Source organism: Anoplophora glabripennis, unplaced genomic scaffold, assembly GCF_000390285.2.
Source record: "Anoplophora glabripennis isolate ALB-LARVAE unplaced genomic scaffold, Agla_2.0 scaffold61, whole genome shotgun sequence".
NCBI lineage: Eukaryota > Metazoa > Arthropoda > Insecta > Coleoptera > Cerambycidae > Anoplophora > Anoplophora glabripennis.
Window position 1 is genome coordinate 1,315,384 of NW_019416237.1, and position 21,309 is coordinate 1,336,692.

Consider the following 21,309-nt stretch of genomic DNA (forward strand, 5'->3'; position numbering starts at 1 on the left):
TTAGAGATGCGAAAAACATTCAATTCCTATGAATCTTACATATGAAGAGTTTTTTGGGTCGCTGATCACGAATCTGGTCTCAGAATCACGAAATTCAATATGGCGGACAAAAAATTAAAATGTCTTCAAAATGCACGGATTTTTGTGTTGGCGGTTTTTGTGTCTTTGGGTATCCCATTTGGCGGGTATAAAAACTGAAATGTCTTCAAAATGCACAAATTGTGTTGAGGAGTTTTTTGGGTCACTAATTACGATTCTGAAGTCAATATACACATACACGTTGATATAATTGTTATCTTTTTATTTTTTATTTTATTTAAAGCTAACGTGTGTTCAGATGTTCCTATTACCCCACTATACAAAAATTCATGCATTTTAAAGATATTTTAATTTTTTGTCCGCCATATTGAATCCGCCATTTTGAATTTCGTGATTTATAGTCCAGATTCGTAATCATAGACCCAAAAAACCCGATTACAAAAAAATTCATGCATTTTAAAGACATTTTAATTTTCTTGTCCGCCATATTGGATCCGCCATTTTGAATTTCGTGTTTCTGAGACCAGATTCGTGATCGGCTAGAATTGAATGTCTTTCGCATCTCTAAGCTTTTTAAAGATTCCTCTAATAAGCGATAGTTTCCCCTTTAAAGGAGTGGAGGGGTAAAGAAGGGTGAGGGGGTTGGTCCGTTTAGGGTGGAAATTACAGTTGGTACTAAAAAAAATGTTTCAGATTTTTTCTGCCAAAAATAAATTAGGCTAAATCTGGCCTTAGGCATGATGTGTTTCTTTAAAACCCATGCCAACAAGAAAAAATATGACAAAAAAGACAAGACTGTTTTGGCTTAGTGACCCCTATGTTTTGTCAAATGACATATTCATATACTTATTTCAAATTCAAATAACATTATATTCATGTTGTTTTATAATTTGGCTACCCCAAAAACTTCCAATTACCAAATTTCATATGGTAAGATAAGTTGACATGAACTTTCATCCGAGGAAAGTACTTCTGAGGTATGGTGCAAATCTTTTCTGTCTTAACTTGTTTCCAATTTTTGAATGTGCAATGCAATATTAAGGAAATATTTATATTATTTTATATTCATGTGCAGGAAACATATTTATCTATTCTTACCATAGTTTCTAAGAGCAACTTACAACAATTATTATTCTCTTAGACAATACATTCACATCAACTTCAACTTACGAAACCAGTACAGCGGGATACAATACAACGCAAAACGCAAACTTGTCAACTTTTCTAGAGGAGTCATTCGAACCGCCCGCTGGTGCCAATCCTTACCCTCCCAGCGAAGAGTACAATCCCGAAGAGGATTTGTCCACTTGGGAGCCTGACGCGTCATGGAATCCAGTTCAGGAGACTGACACTCCAGAGAGTCCTCCCACATTTGAGAAGGAGGGCTATCGTGATCCCGTGGAATATCACGATAACTTGGAACCGAGTGGAGCGGTTGATGTAGATCACCGGGTGTTGCCTGGGCTTGGTGGAGATTTGGGTAAGAATACGACGTTGTACCCAGTAATGTCAATTCTCATCAATTTTTTTTTCCTAAGCTGAGGACTCGTTAAGTAGTCTCGGAGGCAAGGATGTCGACCACAGAAATTTAATAAGTTTGACTGGTTCTCCTGGAAACTCTAATTCAAATAATCCAGCTGACACACTCTGGAGCCAAACAGACCAGGTATATTTTTATAGTTGCAAATTAATATTTAAAGAATTACCTAGATCCATTTAAATTTATCGAATTTTTTTTTAAGATGTTTTAAAAAACCAAAATGCCTTTGAAATTTTTACATGTTTTAGTTATGAACTTAATATAATGAGACTATATTATTGAAATGTAGCAAAGTCTAGATAATCGGGATTCAGATTATCAAAAATTCGGATCACAAGCATTGTTTTAATTATGTATGTGCGTACGTATACTCTAGGGCCAAAACAGTTGGTAGTGACTCAATCTCAGAATGTGGGTGTGCAGGGAATACAATTCTATGGGTGTCTAGAATTTAAACTTTAGATGGTTTCAAAAATTATTAAATATAGAACAACATATAGATATGTTGATTCCGGTTTTATTTATATTACAGATTATATTCTGCAGTTCTAGCTTTATAGGCAAAGTTTGCCTGTTATCTGCATCACTTTTTTCTTTTTTATTATGATGCGGCTTAACAAACGTTTTTGTTAACTGGACAAGTGGGTTCTGTGAAATGTCGTATTTGCATAGTGTTTTAACGGTATGGCGACAAATTCAGCAAAATCACTAAAACTGCCAAAGTACATCACTGAAAACTGCAGATGAGATGCATCAATGATTCACTACTAGAAATGTTCTTTATAACAGAGGCGGCTCGTCAGGTGACACAAGTGACGCTAAAATTTTGGTTGTGCAATTTAAAATTATTTTTAATTTTATATAAATTTTATAATTTAGGTATAATTCTATATTGAAAATATATTGTGTTTGTTGAGCGCGAACATCATCCTCGGACCATACAACGTATAATATATGCAAGTGATACAGATTAAAATCAGTATGTATTCTGCTTCTTTCATAGTATTGTTTACGGTGGTTGCATGGCAACGAGGCGGCCAATACGTGATTAAACACGGCGTTGGGGAACGGTACTAGTGACGCAGAAATTGAAGCAGCATCACCCATCGCCTGCCTTTAACAGTTTATACGATACATGTCGCCCAGTGCACGATTATAATGGTTCATTGTTAATAATTGTAGAAATGTTTCCTATGTATGATCCAGTATGTGTTTGATTGGAAACGCCAATTTCCAGATGGAAAATTGAGGACAAAATGGATTTTTTAAATTGCGAGAGACCTGTGCCTTATTCTCTTGATATGGAAAAGAGGGGAAGTCAAAAGACAACGTGTATGTTCGAAAGTTTCAGAATGAATGGTATTCCGAGTATAAGTGGTTGTGTGGAAGTGTTAATTCAAAAAAACTNTAATTCTATATTGAAAATATATTGTGTTTGTTGCCTGTGCCTTATTCTCTTGATATGGAAAAGAGGGGAAGTCAAAAGACAACGTGTATGTTCGAAAGTTTCAGAATGAATGGTATTCCGAGTATAAGTGGTTGTGTGGAAGTGTTAATTCAAAAAAACTTTTCTGTATGCAGTGTGCAATTGTGGGTGTAAAGTCGGGCGTGTGGATTAAGAGGGGATTTAACAATTTTGAGAACTTCACGTGAGGTTGTCATAACCACAAAGCTTCTTTGGAACATACATGTATGGTGTGCGTTAATGTACGCAGAAGTCCACATGCCGAACTAATATTTCTATTTTTTATAAAAACTAAATGAAAATCCTTCTCACGAACGTCAGTTTTTCGGTAATATTGCAAATGCAACTAAAAATTTCTGATTCATTTAAAGCCATTTGACCTCGAAAATTTGAAAATTTTCGCCAGTGGCACTTTTGTTTTCTTTTAGTCAATCAATGAATATGCTTCACCTATTCTCAATGTCACGAGCCGCTACTGCTTTATAATCATTAGTAAAATCATTAATTACTCCTGTTGTTAATGCTATCAGTGTGCTATCGACTAAAGGCATATAACTTCGACTCTTGTATCATGGTTTCACATTCGTTGTTCTTTTTGTATGTCTTATTTCATGTTATTTCGTGCCACTTAAGTTTCTCTATTCGCCGAGATTAGAGGTTTAGTTCAGAGTGGTATAATGGCAATCAAAGAAGGGCAACATCGTGAGCTTTATCTGTTTCATCCACTACATACATATTTCATGTATACAGCTTTTTTGTGCAGATGCTGATTGTACTTTTAACATATCATAAAATCAGCATTCGCTTACGATAATGGATGCCTTTAATCCAATAGAAAATCCTAAAAATGTTTCTCATCTGCTGTTGACATTTAAACTTGTCAAACTTTATGTCCTTGTCCGAGTCTTGTTTAAATTTTTGTTTTCGTATTTTTCTAATTTGTTTACTATACTAAAATTTCATTCTTCTCTATTTACGAATAATTAATTATTAAAATTTTTTGGGGCAATCTAGACAAATCATCGTCCTGTACGATTGCATTTGAATTTTCTTTAACCCTTAACTACTAACATGTTGGATATATGACATTGTCACTAACCCTACGTCTCACAGACGGCTATAAGTATTATCCATATATTTTGCATAAATTTACGAAATTAATTGTGATGACCTGTTATTTGTGTTCTTTGTACATCTGGCAATTTGTTGCCTTATATTGTTTGTTTAAAATTCAACTAATAATATAAGCTTTTAAAAAATTATAATCTTGGATGGATGTTCAAAATTTTCTGCAATTTAACATTGGCATCTATAAATGTCAAAAGTTAGACATAAAACACTAGTATTTTACTATTTTGAAAACGTACATTTTATTTAGTACACAGTAATCATAAAACTAAATATCTGTGAAAGAAATAAAGCAAAAAGCGCAAAAATTAAAAAATAACAATTGCACGTTTACACTAATGGCACGTCCGAGAGATGGCTACTCTTATTTGATTACAAATATTTCATAAACTAAACAATTCACGGTCACCGTTCTTGGGATACTGGTTCAATGCTAAATGGACATAACTTACGTAGCTTTTTTGCTTTTTTGTGCTTCTGAGAGACTTTTGTTAAAAAACTATACATTTGCATAGCGTCACCTTCGACATATTCCTGTTTCATGCTCAAATTCACACAATAAACAAAAGTAGGCGCTTGTAACAATGGAACATTCTAAGTGGGCGCATGGGCTGAGCAATTTATTGGAGGAGCACTGTGTGAAATGAAGTAGTAAAAGTTGTGGTTTTATTTACTTCTAACTATACTACCTACAATTTTGGCACTGAGTATACATATAATTATTACATAGTTATATATTCCAATCTGTATTAATTTTATTACCCATAAAACAAAATTTTATTGTTATTGAACTACTAAAAATCTGCATACATTATATTATAGAAAAGATTGGTCTGGATAATCAAGGAATCCTGATTACTAAAATTCGGATTATCGAGACTTACTGTATATGTTTTGTGCTAATTTTTTTCGAAAAATTGCATATGTTTTTGTAAACTGTTTTTCTATTTTCTGATCCAAAATAAGCAGTAAATTATTTGAGGAAATTTAAGAAAAAACATACATGTCCCAATTTGTAGGGTTAATATAAGTACCTACAAAACAAAATGTTTGAATGTTATAACACTCAAAATTGTAAAAACTGAGCCCGTTTTGATTTCCTCGGGTGGCAAGTTTTGAAGAGTTATATCATTAATTTTTTTTTTAAGAGACGTGATAACAAATCGTGTTTTACAACATAATTTATCTTGTAATAGCTGTAGAAACGATTAAATTTGGCTAATAATGACCCGGATAGCGATGTCACTAAACGATATCATATCCAGTATGAGGCTTTGATAATTTAGCTGGTTACTTGCAATAGAAAAGATGGCGTAAGTACTCCGTACATCTACAATTTAATCCCTATAATTTGGGACATGCTGTATAATTTACTTTACATTTTTACTTTATTTGATGTTCCTGAAAACGAATCTATACTAAATAGTTTGTTCTACTTTACAGAAATATTTTTATATGAGTAGTAATATACCCATTAGTGTGAAACCGTTTGTAGCATTTTAAATAAGTCTTTTCACAGGACTATCGCATTACGCCTTCTGGGAATCCTCAAGCGAATGCCGATCAAGATTACCGGCTCAATTTTAACATTGAACAACTGAAACTACCACCACCACCTCCTCCTCCACCGAAACCGCTAGATGACAGTGCTAATGTGGTTCTCAATCATCCTCCAAATTCCGATTTTCCAAAACATTCGCCTTCGCAACAGTCTCTAGCAAAGAGCCCCAGGAAAATTGATAACGTAGAGAGTATAGACATGGACCTCAGTGACGATGACATTGAGAACAAATTACATCAAACAAAACAGAATGATAATCTCAAAGTGATTGTTGACAATTCAGTGGAAGAGCTGCAGTTTTCTCTAGAACCGCCGCCTCCCTTACCTGATCTGCCCGATGATGTAGACGCGAATAATTTTCTCGATGATCTCAGCAATGAACTGCACGAGTTTAGTAATCTGTCGGACGAATTGAGCAACTCGAATTCTGCCATGCAGGATAACAGCATGTGGAATCAGCAACCGTTAGTTCCACCACCAATGATGAATTTTGGCGATATGATTAGTCCCCAACTAACTCCAATGAACCTCCCTACTTTAAATCCCCCAATGAATCCTCCCCCACTAAATTCCCCTATGCATCCTCCTCCCTTAAATTCCCCAATGAATCCTCCTCCCTTAAATCCCCCAATGAATGTCCCTCCTTTAAATTCGCAAATGAATCCTCTACTAAACCCACCAATGAATCCCTCCATGAATCCCATGGCTCCAATGAACCCTCCCATGCACCCCCCACCTAACACTTTAATGCATCCGCCTCCAATGCCTCCTTTATTGCCACCCCCTCAACTAACTTGCTGGAATGATGATGATAAAAATCTTTGGATGGAGGATGGTCCTGAAGAAGAAGAAGGAAACAATGAAATGAATCTTGATTGGTCACAAAACAATTGGGTAGCTCCTCCTCCCAATAACGCCAATTTTGGTTTTCGGGGCAGAGGACATAACAGAGGAAATCCATACAATTCCCACTTCAATAAATCACCTAGGGAGAGAGGTAGAGGTAGAGGTGGGTACAATAGAGGCGGTACATTCAATTCCGGAGGAAATATGTTCAGGGGTGGTCGAGGTACTCCCAGGGGGAATAGAGGCCATAGAGCGAGAGGTAATTTCTGGGGAAACTTCAGGGGCGGATTTTGATACCTATATATTTTCTGTTGACTATACATTTGGACTTGCGAGATATTATTTTCTAATTTATATAGAGGTAAGCCGTGAAGGGTAACTTGGAGTATCTTGTTCAAAGTGTTTTTGTTATGGTACATGTGTAAGGATAAGATGAACTTTGATTTGAGATTTAATAAGTCTTTTGTAATTTATTGATGGCTCGCAGAACTTGCAAGTTGCATCGTTTCTTTAAGGAATTAAGTGCTACCAAGAAATTCGCATTTAAATGTACAGGCTGTTAGTATGACTGCGACTGCTTTTGTTAATAATCGGTAGAAATGGTCGATATTGCCCAAAGTAATGTGCAATTGATTGGTTAGTACGGAAAATTAGTGTTTTCTAGGTAGTTCTTCTTTCCATTGAGTAATTTATATATTCATTTATCTCCAGAAGAGTGAGTTCCATTTTCTGTCTTGGTTATGATTATCACATCAATCATTGTTCCTAAAATTTTTTAGACTTCTTACATTTCTCTGTCAATTCCTGTCGAAGGAATATCCTCATTCATTCGTATTAATGTAAAATACTATAATTAGTTTACCTTTTTCGTTAATATGAACCGTTGGTTATACAGGGTATAGCAGAAGTACCGTAACGGCAGAATAACTCAGCGGGAGAGCATTTTAGAAAAAAATGTTAATACAAAAGTTTCAGGATTTCTCCATTGACCTAGACTTTGACTTTGAAGATCATTTCAAGGTCAAATGTGATTATTCAATTTTGATCCTATACTTTTGACCCCAGAAATGAAAAGAGCGGAAAATTTTACGTTCATATATGACCTTGAGTGACCCCTCCCTTTTGACATTGGGGCCCCACAAGGTCAAACTAATAAAAATACAGGAACGGCAGAATAACTCGGCGGGAGAGTATTTTAGAGAAAAATGTTAAATACAAAAGTTTCAGAATTTCTCTCTGGCTATCCCATTTGAAAAATAACATTTGACCTTGAAATAATCTTCAAGGTTAAGGTCAATGTCAAGGTCACCATTGGATAGCCAGGAAGAAATCCTTTAACATTTTTCTCTAAAATGCTCTCCCGCCGAGTTATTCTGCCGTTCCTGTACTTTTGTTAGTTTGACCTTGTGGGGGCCCCAAGGTCAAAAGGGAGGGGTCACTGAAGGTCATATCTGAACGTAAAATTTTCCGCTCTTTTCATTTCTAGGGTCAAAAGTATTGGGTCCCATTTGAAAAATCACATTTGACCTTGAAATGATCTTCAAGGTCAAAGTCAATGTCAAGGTCACCATCGGATAGCTAGGGAGAAATCCTGAAACTTTTGTATTTAACATTTTCTCTAAAATGCTCTCCCGCCGAGTTATTCTGCCGTTCCGGTACTTTTGCTATACCCTGTATAGAACTTCTTTAATTTTCAAATGTTCCGAGAACATAGAACTAGATATTCCTTCGACAGGAATTGACAGAAAACTCGATCAGGTGAGAAGCCTAAAGATTAAGTCATTCAAAGTGAGTTAAAAGTTATGAAAGTTATGACTAGTGTCGGTGTGTTAACATTTGTAATTAAAAAAAAATGCTTTAATTTTGTTTGGCATTTTGCATTAAACATATCTTAATTTCTTTATTTCATGAATTTTTATGAACTATTATTTTTTAAGGTCTTGATAATTTTGGTAGTTTGGGCATTTATATACAGGGTGATTCATAAGTAGTACTACAAAACTTAGCTTTAAATAATATGTCAGTATCTTAATATTTAGCTAATCTCGCCTTAATGAAGATAGACGATGTCAAAGTTAAATAAATTTTATTATTTTTTTCTGTAAACTCATGAGTTTTTAGAATTTTGGAGTGAAAATTGGTGTGTGAAGGTTATTTAAGGTGAGACATCATAGTACACCTTCAATTTGGATCTAGAGAATGCACCTGTTGCTTTTAAAGTACATATTAAAAAAAATGTAACTTTTTTACCTGCAACTTCAAGGCAAATTTAGTATAAAAATTGTATTTTTCTATATATTATAAAAGAGATATACTTATTTTAAATTATAATCTGCTTTGATAAAAGTGCAAATAAAACAATCTAAACATCTTGGTAGCCTTCCAATAAAGCATGATTAGATAAAAATTTTATATTTTGACTCTTGACACCCTGTGTATGTACTTCAGTTAAAACATTTTCAAACTTCAGGAAACTACATTTCACCACATAATATACATGCTCTGTATATACAGGGTGTCTCATAATTAGTGCCCAATAATTTACCACTTGATTCTATTGCCAAAAATAAGAATATTTTTTCATTAAACATGGGTCGCGAAATGCTTCCTAAGGGAGCTACGCCCCCTTAAATGGGGCCTCAAAAAATTCATTTTTTTTAAATATTTCGGAAATGGGTTGAAGGAAAATTATGAATTTTGACATCGTGAACGCTCAAAAATTTTAGGGGCGTCACAATTCGGGGGTCATTGGCTAAAATTTGCCCCAATTTTTTTAAATCGGTTTAAATATGTTATAACAATTTTCTAAGCACTTAAATCCGTTTTATCGAAAGAAATAAAGAACACCTTATTGATCAAAATTTTATAATGATCTATTTCAACTTTTAATGACCATTCATGGTGTCAAATTTCATAATTTTCCTTGAACCTATTTCAGAAATATTAAAAAAAAATGAATTTTTTGAGGCCCCATTTAGCTTCTTTAGGAAGCATTTCTCGATCAATGTTTATATGAAAAATTATTCTTATTTTTGGCAATAGAATAAAGTGGTAAATTATTGGACACTAATTATGAGACACCCTGTATACGTAGCAAAAAGGAACTAATAATTTTAAATATATACAATATAGCCCACTAAGAACCAGGATACTCTTTTTTTTCTTGTGTGTATAATGTTTTTGTTAAACTAATTATCATCCAGTTGGCAATCCATGGATTGTTGAAATTTTTGGATAAATTTTGTTTTTTTTTTTATTATAAATTATGCTACATAGTCTTAATGGGCTTCACTTAAAATTACTATGTTTAAATTTTATTGATTTACATGCAGACATATTTTTTTTATACAGATTTAAAGTTTTAAATTATACGAAATGTACCTTTCAGTTAAAAAACTAGGAGGTTTCGGAAATACCTGAATATGAAACATTTGTTAATTACTGACCCTGCTGATTATTATTGTTGGTAAAAGGAAGAGTCTACATATAAATATATTTTTTTTATTTTAGACAGGATTGCTAAATCGATAATAGTAACTAGTTCGGCAAGTACAGGGTTAATTGTATAAACAAATAAATTGATTTGAATTGTGTGTCCCAAAAAAAATTTGTGGATTTTAGTGGGGCCACACTGTATTTAAATATCGAAACTACTATTACAGAAAAAGAATATAAATAATTTACAGGAAAAAGATTGAATCGAATTTTCTGTTGAATAAAAATTTGCTGTCTGCATTAAAAATATTTTAGCCAAGATGGAAACGGAGTTGATTTTAAGGAAAGCAGTAATGGAAATTTACTTTTTACACAATAAATATATTTATTTAACTTTTAACTTATTTTTAAAAGGAAATTATGATGATCTACTCTTTGAAGAATAAACGCGTATTCATTTTTGCATTTCAAAATTAGTTGCGGTCTTTATAGTGTCGTTAGCTATTTGAAAGTTAAGCTGGATTCATAAAGTTTGAAGTTGACGGTGCCATTCACAGTACTGAAGGGTCATATGCCCGTACAATCTACAGCACCACTAAGACGAAACCAACATATCAAAATTTATGTATCCACTTCTAGAGAGACAAAATTTATTGTTTTCAAATATTTTTGGTAAAAATCCATTCAATTTATTTTCAAACTTGCAGTGTTCAGATTTTACTGATAAATCTGTTGCTTTTGTCCTTTATTTAGTAATGGTTTATTAACTTAGAAAGGACCATGGCTTATTAAATTCATAAATCATAAATCCAAATATTTGTTTTTAGTATATCACTAAATCTACAACGGAAATGCCTTTCTAAGTTAAATTTCTCAGATACCCTGTGTTTTTCTGAACTAACACTTTTTGTTTCATGTAGAATACCTGATCGGAACAAAAATGTAGAAAATAAAAGTTTTAAATTTTGTACATTAATATAAATAGCAAGAACTTTTAGTTCAGAATAAAAAAATGTTTGCACTGTTTAAACAGTATAGAATGTAGTGTTTATATAATTTGAGGGTACTATTATCTTTATAAATAAAAGTTTGTAGGAACTTCATGTTTAATGGTTTGATTTTTAATAAATTGTTACCCTCCCTTGTTTGCTTTGATTGTCCAAAAGTTGTATGCATTACAGGTTGTGAATTTTTATGAACGGTAGGAAAAATATGGCGTGCACCCAATAACATTAATTCCTAGGTAAACATCTCGTTTCCCCCAGTGAACTGAACAAGTATCAAGAGTATAAATTAAAATGGGACACCCGGTATATCATTATGAAAAAAATAATATATATTTAGTTTTTTTTTATTAAAATGTTTTTTGTATTTGTTTTTACAAAATCTATCAAGAAAAAAAATTAAGAAAATCTAATAGTAGAGTTTGGACTTGTTTTTTTGTCACAAAAAGTTTCAAATTATATTTAGATTTCATATATTGATAAAATGGAACATATGTCAAACTAGAATTCATTGATGAATATGTAAGTACTTTTTTTGTATTTTTGGCAAAGTATCATAAAAGTTAAATTATACATTGGATATCTTATTTTTTTAAAAATTTACTTTCAAAATTCTTTTTCCACTTTAAACACTAATTATATAAAAAAATGAAGCATTATTTTGTTAATATTGAAAAGATGGTTCTAAATTGTCTTCAACATTTTCAGGATGGGTAGTATGTATGAAAACTAGAGGTAATTCTTTATATAAACTTTTTTCAAAAATGGGTGAGGGAGATATCCTTCTGAAGGGGTATAGTAGATATACAGGGTGTTTCACAGCTACACTACATAACTGACACAAAGCAGGCACGTGTAGAGAATCTTCAAATATGACAATTTGTTATGTAACATTTTTTATTCTTACAAATTTTTGAAAAAATAATGGTTTTTGAGAAAATCGGGATTTTGTGAGACAGCTTCATTACTAATTGAATGGGACAATAAGTAAAGTATGCAGTTTTATGACTAATGGGCTTTTTCTTGATACTTGTATACGTTAAAAATGATACGTGAAATCATAGCCTACTAGTCGCTGTTTTACAAAATCCCGATTTTCGAAAAGTTTGTTTACAATTGGCATGCTGATAAAAAAATCGATTACATTTTAAGGGCTCCTTACCCCTAGTCGAGTCTTTATTGGGGTTGCAACAAATTCATATTTTTACCAGTTAAAAATAACAATAAACGTAAATCATGTATCAAATTTGGATGCTCTAAAGGCATTGCTGAAATATTGTTTTTCAGAATTTAACATCTTCAACGCTATATTTCAGAAAAAAATGTTACATAACAAATGGCATATTTTAAGATCTACATGTATCTGCTCTGTATCGGTAGAGTTATAAAATACCCTACATATTTTTAAAAAGACATCTGGATACTAAAATATGCAACAAAACCCACACATTATATAAGGGACAGTTTTAGATGGTAACTGTCGCTATTTCATCCCCAACATTTTTTATTTCTATTCCATTTTTCAGAAAATTAAGTTTGTATACGAGAGTGCATTTAAGTGTAGTAATACATTTCCAAAATTAATCGTATATGCACTGAATGGAATGTCGCACTTACTCACATAAACTAAGTACATACTTCAACTGTGATAATGTTTAAAAAAAATAAAATAAAATTCATATACTTATTACTCTTAAGTTTAAGTATGAACTATAAATAAGATATTTTGGAAGACATTAAAGGGGCATATCATGCTTATCATTTATTTTTGGCAAACAAGTTTATGTAAAAAGGTACCGTTATTTTTTGATTTGTACAAAAAATGCCAGGAGATAATTTAGAACCATTTTGTATATGTCTATTAGGGTGGCTCAAAAAAACGAATATTTTTTTTTTCGTGTCTTGTAAAAATCTGTTAGTTTATTGTTTTAAGAGCCCCCTCAAAAAATCAGCTCAAAAAAAATTTTTTTAGAGGCTCAAGATTTAAAAATTTCCAAAATCGTCAAAAGTTGAATTTTTTAAAATTTTTTTTCTCGTTATTTTATCATTTTCTAGGTTAAAAAAAATTTCGATTCTGAAAATTTCAAATCGATATTTTAATTTCTAAAGGTCACTCATAATTATTTTAACTTTCAAAGTAGTGTACCTATGTTTTCGAGCGACCTCTAAGAATAAATATTAACGAACTAATAATTTTTTTTATTGAATTTGATGAACAAAAGAATAGAAATAAATCAGGAGACACTTAAATTATAAAAAATTAAAAAATTATAAATTTTTGATACAATGTGGTAGTAAATATTACCTTGAGAATTTTTTTAAGTGTCGTGATTTATTTCTATTCTTTTGTTCATCGAATTCAATAAAAAAAATTATTAGTTCGTTGATATTTATTTTTAGAGGTCGCTCGAAAACATTTTGGTACAATACTTTGAAAGTTAAAAGAATTATGAGTGACCTTTAGAAATTAAAATATCGATTTGAAATTTTCAAAATCGAGATTTTTTTTAACCTAGAAAATGATAAAACGAGAAAAAAAATTTAAAAAAAAATCGATTTTTGACGATTTTGGAAATTATTAAAAATCTTGAACCTCAAAAAAAATTTTTTTTGAGTTGATTTTTTGAGGGGGCTCTTAAAACATGATAAACTAACATATTTTCACAAGAGACACGAACAATAAAAATATTCGTTTTTTTGGGCCACCATAATATCTATATTTGAATTATTTTATTTTTACTTAAACCAAAATTACGTAAAAATATATGGGCGTACATAAAAATTAAAAATTTTAAAACGCCTTCAAATATTTTCATGTAATATAGGTAGTCCATCAGAATCAGATGTCGACTGTGCTTAACTTATTTATTTTATAGTTTGTTTTTCCAAAATGAATTTCAAATTTTTAAAGTAGGAATCTGTTGAGGATTTTATTCCATGAATTCTATTGAAAAATGATCAACTCTTCTGTAAAATTTTAATTTTTAGCAATTTTTTTGGTTATTACATTTATTTCTCAATTTTTCTTTCATGATTATTTCCTGCACTATCATTGTTCAACAATTGATTTTTCCATGTTCTAATATTGTTAAACTTAAATATCAGGCTTAATCAACTACATTGGCTATTAAATTTGTAATTATCAGAAAATAACAATTAGGAATTATTGAATAAATAATAAAAACAATTGTATTCTTCAAATTTTAAATGAATGTAGGAAATTTTAGATAAATAACACTTGATTAATTTGATGATCTGGGATACATTTACATTTCTGGAATTCCTTTAGAAAATATCCTTTGATCAAACATTAATGTTAAAGGCTAGGAAATATGTAAATAGATATTAAATTAGGAAATGTTGTGTATAGACAAAAGGAGGCACCAAAATAGTGGTGGCAGAATGTAGGTATATACTTATTATTATTTGTAAATAACAAATCGAATTTTGCGATTGTTTCATAATTAAAGTAAGCATATACGTTTTGGACAGTTTCATTGGATATTTTAGGTATAAGTAATAATTTACAAGAATCAAACATTGTCATAAAATCAAACATTTTGAACAAAATACCTCAAGTTAATGTAGCGTGTGAACATCGAAAAGGTAGCTTATGAAAAATGGTTACTTCTTATCTTTACCCTCGTCAATTCAAAATTCGAGTTATACATAGTATATATAAATACCCTTTATTTCCGACTGTGATAGAATAATTCTGGCAATGAATATTATCAATTTATTGTAAAGTGTTTTTAAGAAAATTTAACTGATCCCACGTGTTAGGTAAGACTAATTTTATTTATACTATCAGTACAAATTTAGATTAATACTGGTATGGTATTGCATGCTATCATATTAAAATGAGTGAGATATTTCACTTTAAATTTGTTCTAATTGTAATAAAGGCAAAATTAAATAGTAATGCATTTAGTGGTTAATAAATGTATGGGTAGCAGTTATATTTTTATAATGATCTAATCTAGACAAATTAATATCTATAAGAAATATGCTATTCAGTATTATGCAGATATGTAAAGAATATTTATTGGTGACTAAGTGTGTTACTAACACATTTCTTGTGTAGTGATTTACTTTATAATTTTTATAAGTAGGTATACATATTTATGTGTATTTTAGAATAATGTCCGTGCAATTTACTTTTCATACTGAAAGAGAATTTGTTGTATGTATTTGAGTTTTGTTTCAAATCTTGGGACATTTTGTATTTGAACATGTAGGTATCTATATAAAGTATAGAAAATCACGAAAAAAGATTTTTTATTTCTTATAAATAACCTTTTTCCTTTTGCTTTACGATTGGCGCAATCTTAATTAGAAATATCTCCCTCCACTGTCAAAGTTAATTTGATAAATCGTTTTTTCAAATTATTACTGTATTTTAGATCAAAATTTTAAAATATAATTCATGAAATTTGTTGAAATGAGATAGGTACCTAGTAGCTGAATTGAAGTAGGTAATTTATATTTTAAATCAATTAATTAGAAATATATTTTCTAAAATTTGTCAATTTAGTAAAAAAAATTAAGTTTATGCAAAGAAATGTTTCTTTTGAAGCAGTGATAAATTAACTAATTTTATCATGGCACAAATCAAATGTGCTTTTAAAATAACCTATTCGAACAAAAGTAGCAGGACGAGGTGGCCGAGTGGTTAAGGCGTTGGACTGCTAATCCAATGGGCTCTGCCCGCGTGGGTTCGAATCCCATCCTCGTCGGAGGCTTTTTTTTTATAATAAATAGGGTTTATTGTATGATTATAGGTTTGTATTTGATTTTCTTACTACTTCGATTCACAATCGGTGTTTTTTGTTTTATATTGATATAATTATACTCTCATGAATGATACGATACAAATTAATATTTTTCAACCAAAGTTTATTTATTCATGCAAATATTGACAATACTGTTGCCCAGTATTGAGTATTGCATATTATTATTGCCCTCATAGGGTATGAATTGATTGATAGTTTGAACAAAATATTGACGAAACCGAAATAGTTTGAACATTTTGCAACAATAATAATGTTTGATGTCTATTGTGAAATAAATATTTAATTCGGCATTTGTTTTCCTTTAGTTTTTTTTCGGTACAAAATTAGGGTTGTCAATTTTACATTTTTAATTTTCAGGACAAAACAGATAAAAATTCAGAACAAAGGCCTAGAATTAAGGACATCCTTTATTTGTCTTACGAAACATACAAAATTATATATGTTTAATAAAAAAACTTGCATTTATCTTTTTTTGTTTTGCGTTAAATGTAAACATTAGAGGATCTGGCTGTTTTTTTACCAAGATGCGATTACTGGATTGTGTAAAAATCTTGTTTATTTATACAAAATTAAGGAGAATTGGCGTCCTACAAGAAGTCATGGCGGGACCTAGGACAACTGATGAAAAATTAGCTCAAATGGTGGATGCTCCATTACAGCTACGAACATTAGGACAATATTATTACTGTTAGCAAAAAATTTATTGTTTAAAACATTGCACAATATTATGTAACAGTTTAATTTTGTAATATTATATTGACTGTCTAAGGGGTTGTGTTACAGAAAACAAATACAGGGTGTCCGGAAAGGTCATATCAATAATGAAGGAGGTCAAAATAGATGTACTTCATATAAATTTTTTTCCTATCAGGCTTCGTTGTGGAGTTATTCGCCTTCAAAGAAAGAAGTTTGAAAACAAATTCCAATTATAACTTCTAAGTCGTTACTATGACAACAATGAAATTTGAGCAATTAAAGTAACTCATGGTGATGTTCAATTCAGTTTAAACTGATATTCAATATGAATGGATTGATTATACAGGGGCAGACGAAATTATCCATTTACATTTATACATCTTTTACAGTTTTACCAAAATTTCCTTTCATAGTTGATTCCTCTCTCACATTGCTAAAAAAAAGATACACCGTATATCTTGTATCGTATTTGAGAAAATTTTATTAACAACATACATTTATTGTATCCAATATGTGATACTAACATTTTTGTAAAAATCTTGGTTTCTATAGAATTAAAAAAACGGAGAACTGTTAACTAAGATTATCAATATGTGCACCTTGAACTTCAATGCATTTTCTGAAATTGGTCAATTATCTCTGCTCTACTCGAAATAACACGTGGTGATCATTTTTAATGATGTCGGCGTATGTAATTATGACATTTAATAATTCTTCCCTATTCCTACTATTTATAAGCGTTTGATAAAAAACTTTTAAGATGGCCCTAAAGAAAAAATTGAGACCGGTTTAAGATTGGGAGACCGAGGCGGCCACGGAAAAGGACTACCTCGACCGATCAATCTATCGGGAAATATAGTATTTAAATAAGCTCTTACTCCCTGCTAAAATGAGGTGGTGTACCATCAGGCATAAGCCGCATGTTATTTGAAATATTTAAAGAGGCGTCTTCCAATGTTAAGGTGTTCTTGCAGTAAATATAGGTATTTATTACCATTTAAAGTGTCATCAATGATTGGTCCCACTAAGTAGTTTCCAATTATTCCCATCCATACATTAATAATAAATTTTTGTTGGTGTTTTGCCTGAATAATAGTGTGGGGATTTTTGTCACTTCAAATATGCAAATTCTATTTGAAAAGCGGTTAGCGTAAATCCAAGCAGCTTCAGAAGTTGCAAATTCTTCATAGCTAAAATCTTCCATGATATTGAATCAACAAATGGTGTCAAAATGATTTATGACAAATAACTACTAATTATACATACTTGTTGACAGTGAGCTCAATTTCCAAAGAAACCAAAATTTTTACAAAAATGTTAATATCGCATTTTTGATACAATACATGTATGCTGTTAATAAAATTCGATTTCCTCAAAAACGGTACAAGATATCGACTGATATACGGTATATCTTTTTTTAAGCAAAGTGAGAGAGTAATCGAACTATGAAAGAAAAATGCCAAATTTGGCAACGCTGTCAAAGATGTATAAATTTAAATGGATAATTTCGTCTACTCCTGTATAATCCAGTCATATTTAATATCAGTTTAAACTTGGAAATGAACCTTATTATGAGTTACTTTAATTGCGCAAATATGAAGTACTACATCTATTTTGACCTCCCCTTTATTTTTGACATGATCTTTTCGGACACCCTGCATCCATTCACACTGCTCGGAGAACTCATACATGTTCAATTTTTTTTGCACTGTCAGGATGGCCGAGCGGTCTAAGGCGCCAGACTCAAGGTTTCCTTGCCTACATACTAGGTTTCGGGCGTTCTGGTCCACTCTGTGGGCGTGGGTTCGAATCCCACTTCTGACAGACTTTTTTTTTGATAATTTTATAAAAAATGTACGGAAATGCTGTTCTTTAAATTGCTATTTTTAAAGTTGCTTTCAATTTTTATTGCAGTATTTACATATTTCGAAGTATAACAGATATAATAGGTAGATAGGGAACGGGGCAATACTACAGGATTTAATAATATTTTTTTATTTGTCTAACGAGCCGAAATAATATTCATTAGATTTAAAAAATTATTTGACATCAGTCGGTTGAAATACCAAGGAAAAAAGAAACTAAGACCAGGTTGTGAAATATGTACTACTGTTTTATTCCTTTTTATTTTAACATTTTCCAATGTTCAGTTTTGCAGAACAGTAGGTTTCTATTTAATGTTTAAGTAGTCAGTGAATTTTATTTCCGTTGGAACATAATTGAAGGGGCGAGTGGATAAATGTGTTATGTTACAATTAGCTTATATCTCGGATATTCTCACAAAATCGATTTTAAGTAATTTAATTTTAAGTAAATTTTATCATATGATATGTTCATCCATTCTAAAAATCCTTGACAAAGTGTTAGTATACTTATGAAGGTCTATGCTATGATACAGTGATACAAAACATGTTCTTCAACCGATTATCTCAACTTTTCAGAAATTGTAACATAACACATTCATCCAGTTGCCCCTTCAATTGTTTCCTACTCAATGTTTGGCTTCTCTCATTTCATATTTTCATAAACAAAAAAGTTACTGGGTTTAACTTTTATTAATTTTTACTTTACTCAAAAATCGACGTGTCATTCCAATTATTTTTATAGATTAATACGATAAATCCCTTAAAGTATCAAATCGAACAATCGTGGACAAAAAAAGGTTTCCAATCTAAAAAGTTTAACAAGATTTTTATAGCTCACAACTGTTCTCACTTGGAGCGCTGCCATTTAATTATACATAATATAGCCAGCCTTTATTGTTTTTATATATTAATGATCCATATTTCCCTTTTTCTCTTGTATGATTTTTGATGTTCCCTTGTTGTTTACAATTTATAACTTAGTTTGGAATATAATTGATGAAGTAAGCAAAAAAGCAATAATCTTTTCTTTTTAATCGAAGGTATTTAGTTCTTGCAATTAGTTACAGTTCAATTTGTTAAAAATAATAGTCTAGGATCAAAATATAATTTTGAAGGTATAAGAGGTGCAGGTAATGATGGCAAAAATATGCCCCGGGTGAGGATCGAACTCACGACCTTAAGATTATGAGACTTACGCGCTGCCTACTGCGCTACCGAGGCACTATGTATCAGTTTCTGTTTAGGTATATCGACAAAAAAGAATTTACTCAACTTGCGTCAGATACTAATTACAAAGATTTAACGTGATTCCTATTATATCACACAATTTCTATATAAATTGTTTACATTTTTCTTGTTTCATTCTGAAAAGACCTTGAGCAACGAATAATAGCAATATACGTATAGGTGGTTTCATATTTCGGTACTTAGGCAAAAACAATAAACTATGGAAGTTTTGTTTGGAATAACTACAAAGGAGGAGCGCCCCTAAGGCCGGTTTTTGGCTTAATTCATTTTTGGCTAAAAAATCTGAAAATTTTTTTTAGTACCTACTAGCAATACTGAATCGTTTCCACCCTAAACGGACCAACCCTCTCTCCCTCCTTTCCCCCCACCCCCTTAAATGAGATAACACATAAAATAAAATGACACATAGAATAAAACCTCTTTGAATTTCGTGATTCTGAATTCATAATTGCGTAGTCAGTGATCCAAGAAAGTTTCTGTAAACAAATATTTGAGGATTATGAAGATCTTTTTAATTTTTTTGTCTGCCATATGGAATACGTAATTTTGTATTTCGTAATTCCGCCTTCAGATTCGTAATCAGAGACCCAAAAAACACCACTATACAAAAATTCATGCATTTTAAAGACATTTGAATTGTTTTGTCCGCCATACTGAATCCGCCATTTTGAATTTTGTGATTTAGAGTCCAGATTCGTAATCATAGACCCAAAAAAAAACCATTATATAAAAATTCATGCATTTTGAAGACATTTCAATTTTCTTGTCCGCCATATTGGATCCGCCATTTTGAATTTCGTGATTCTGAAACCAGATTCGTGATCAGCGACCCAAAAAATTCTTCATATGTAAGGTTCATAGGAATTGAATGTCTTTCGCATCCAGTGTTGCCAGATGGAAATTTCTGTCAACAGTAGAAATGTAGCCAAAAAAACAGGAGATTTCTTTTTTCAACAGGAGATTTTAATAAATATATTTTTTAATAAAGGAACATTAGTACATGCACAAAATATAGCAAAATATTATAAATGTAGGAGTTCGTTTAATAGTATGTAATTACATCGGTACGTCACGTGATTTGGCAACTGTCAGTTGTCAAAATGAAAAATCCCAGAATCACTGTTGCCAGGGGTGGTACTATAGTATCATTTTGGTACTTTTCAAGGATCTTTGGTACCGAGGTACTTTTCTATTTATTTTGGTACTTTTTGAGTTCGTGCACGGCTTACAACTAATTATACTAAAATTTTCACCCTTATACTGTTTGTTCAGCTGGCGTCATTGGCCAGTGCGCCAACGGCTCGGTTCTTCGCCTAGTACTTTAAATCTCCCGCATTACTGGCACCCAGCAACGTCACGGACATGTCATGGAAGAATATAAGAGGCAAGAGCAACAAAAATTCAGTGTTCAGTGGTCGGTTTTGTTTGTGGTGTGGTACTTATTTTGCTACTCTGGTTACAGCTTCGTGGCGTCCATGGTCAACTGTAATGTCATGAAATTAGTTCTGTCATGCTGTTAAGTTGTTAAATGTCAGTGTCATTACCAGGAAGGTCATTACCATGGAGACTATACATTATCTTTTAAGTACAATCACAAAGTTTTGACACAATTTTCGATTTTTTTTTCAATCAACTTATTCTTTGACTTACAATTTTCAAGAAATTTGTTTGAATTAGATTCAGCAAAAC

The 21,309-nt window shown here is 31.5% G+C and overlaps 1 protein-coding gene and 3 non-coding genes across 4 annotated transcripts in view; 3 read left to right on the plus strand and 1 right to left on the minus strand.

The window, feature by feature from the left end:
- The window catches only part of LOC108917750 (histone-lysine N-methyltransferase 2D), a 23,136-nt gene extending 15,648 nt beyond the window's left edge, over nt 1-7,488 (plus strand). The window contains exons 9-11 of the mRNA XM_023455734.1: nt 669-672; nt 1,594-1,705; nt 5,692-7,488. Coding sequence (XP_023311502.1) covers nt 669-672; nt 1,594-1,705; nt 5,692-6,873 — 1,298 coding nt within the window. The 3' untranslated portion in view covers nt 6,874-7,488. The remainder of the gene's footprint in view (nt 1-668; nt 673-1,593; nt 1,706-5,691) is intronic.
- Nucleotides 7,489-15,672: 8,184 nt separating this feature from the next.
- On the plus strand, nt 15,673-15,754 carry Trnas-gcu. The gene has a single exon. It is a non-coding gene; the product is annotated as a tRNA-Ser (tRNA).
- A 2,463-nt stretch (nt 15,755-18,217) lies between these two features.
- Nucleotides 18,218-18,331, plus strand: Trnal-caa. The gene is made up of 2 exons: nt 18,218-18,255; nt 18,287-18,331. It is a non-coding gene; the product is annotated as a tRNA-Leu (tRNA).
- Nucleotides 18,332-19,520: 1,189 nt separating this feature from the next.
- Trnam-cau lies at nt 19,521-19,593 on the minus strand. Its single transcript has one exon. It is a non-coding gene; the product is annotated as a tRNA-Met (tRNA).
- Nucleotides 19,594-21,309: the final 1,716 nt, after the last annotated feature.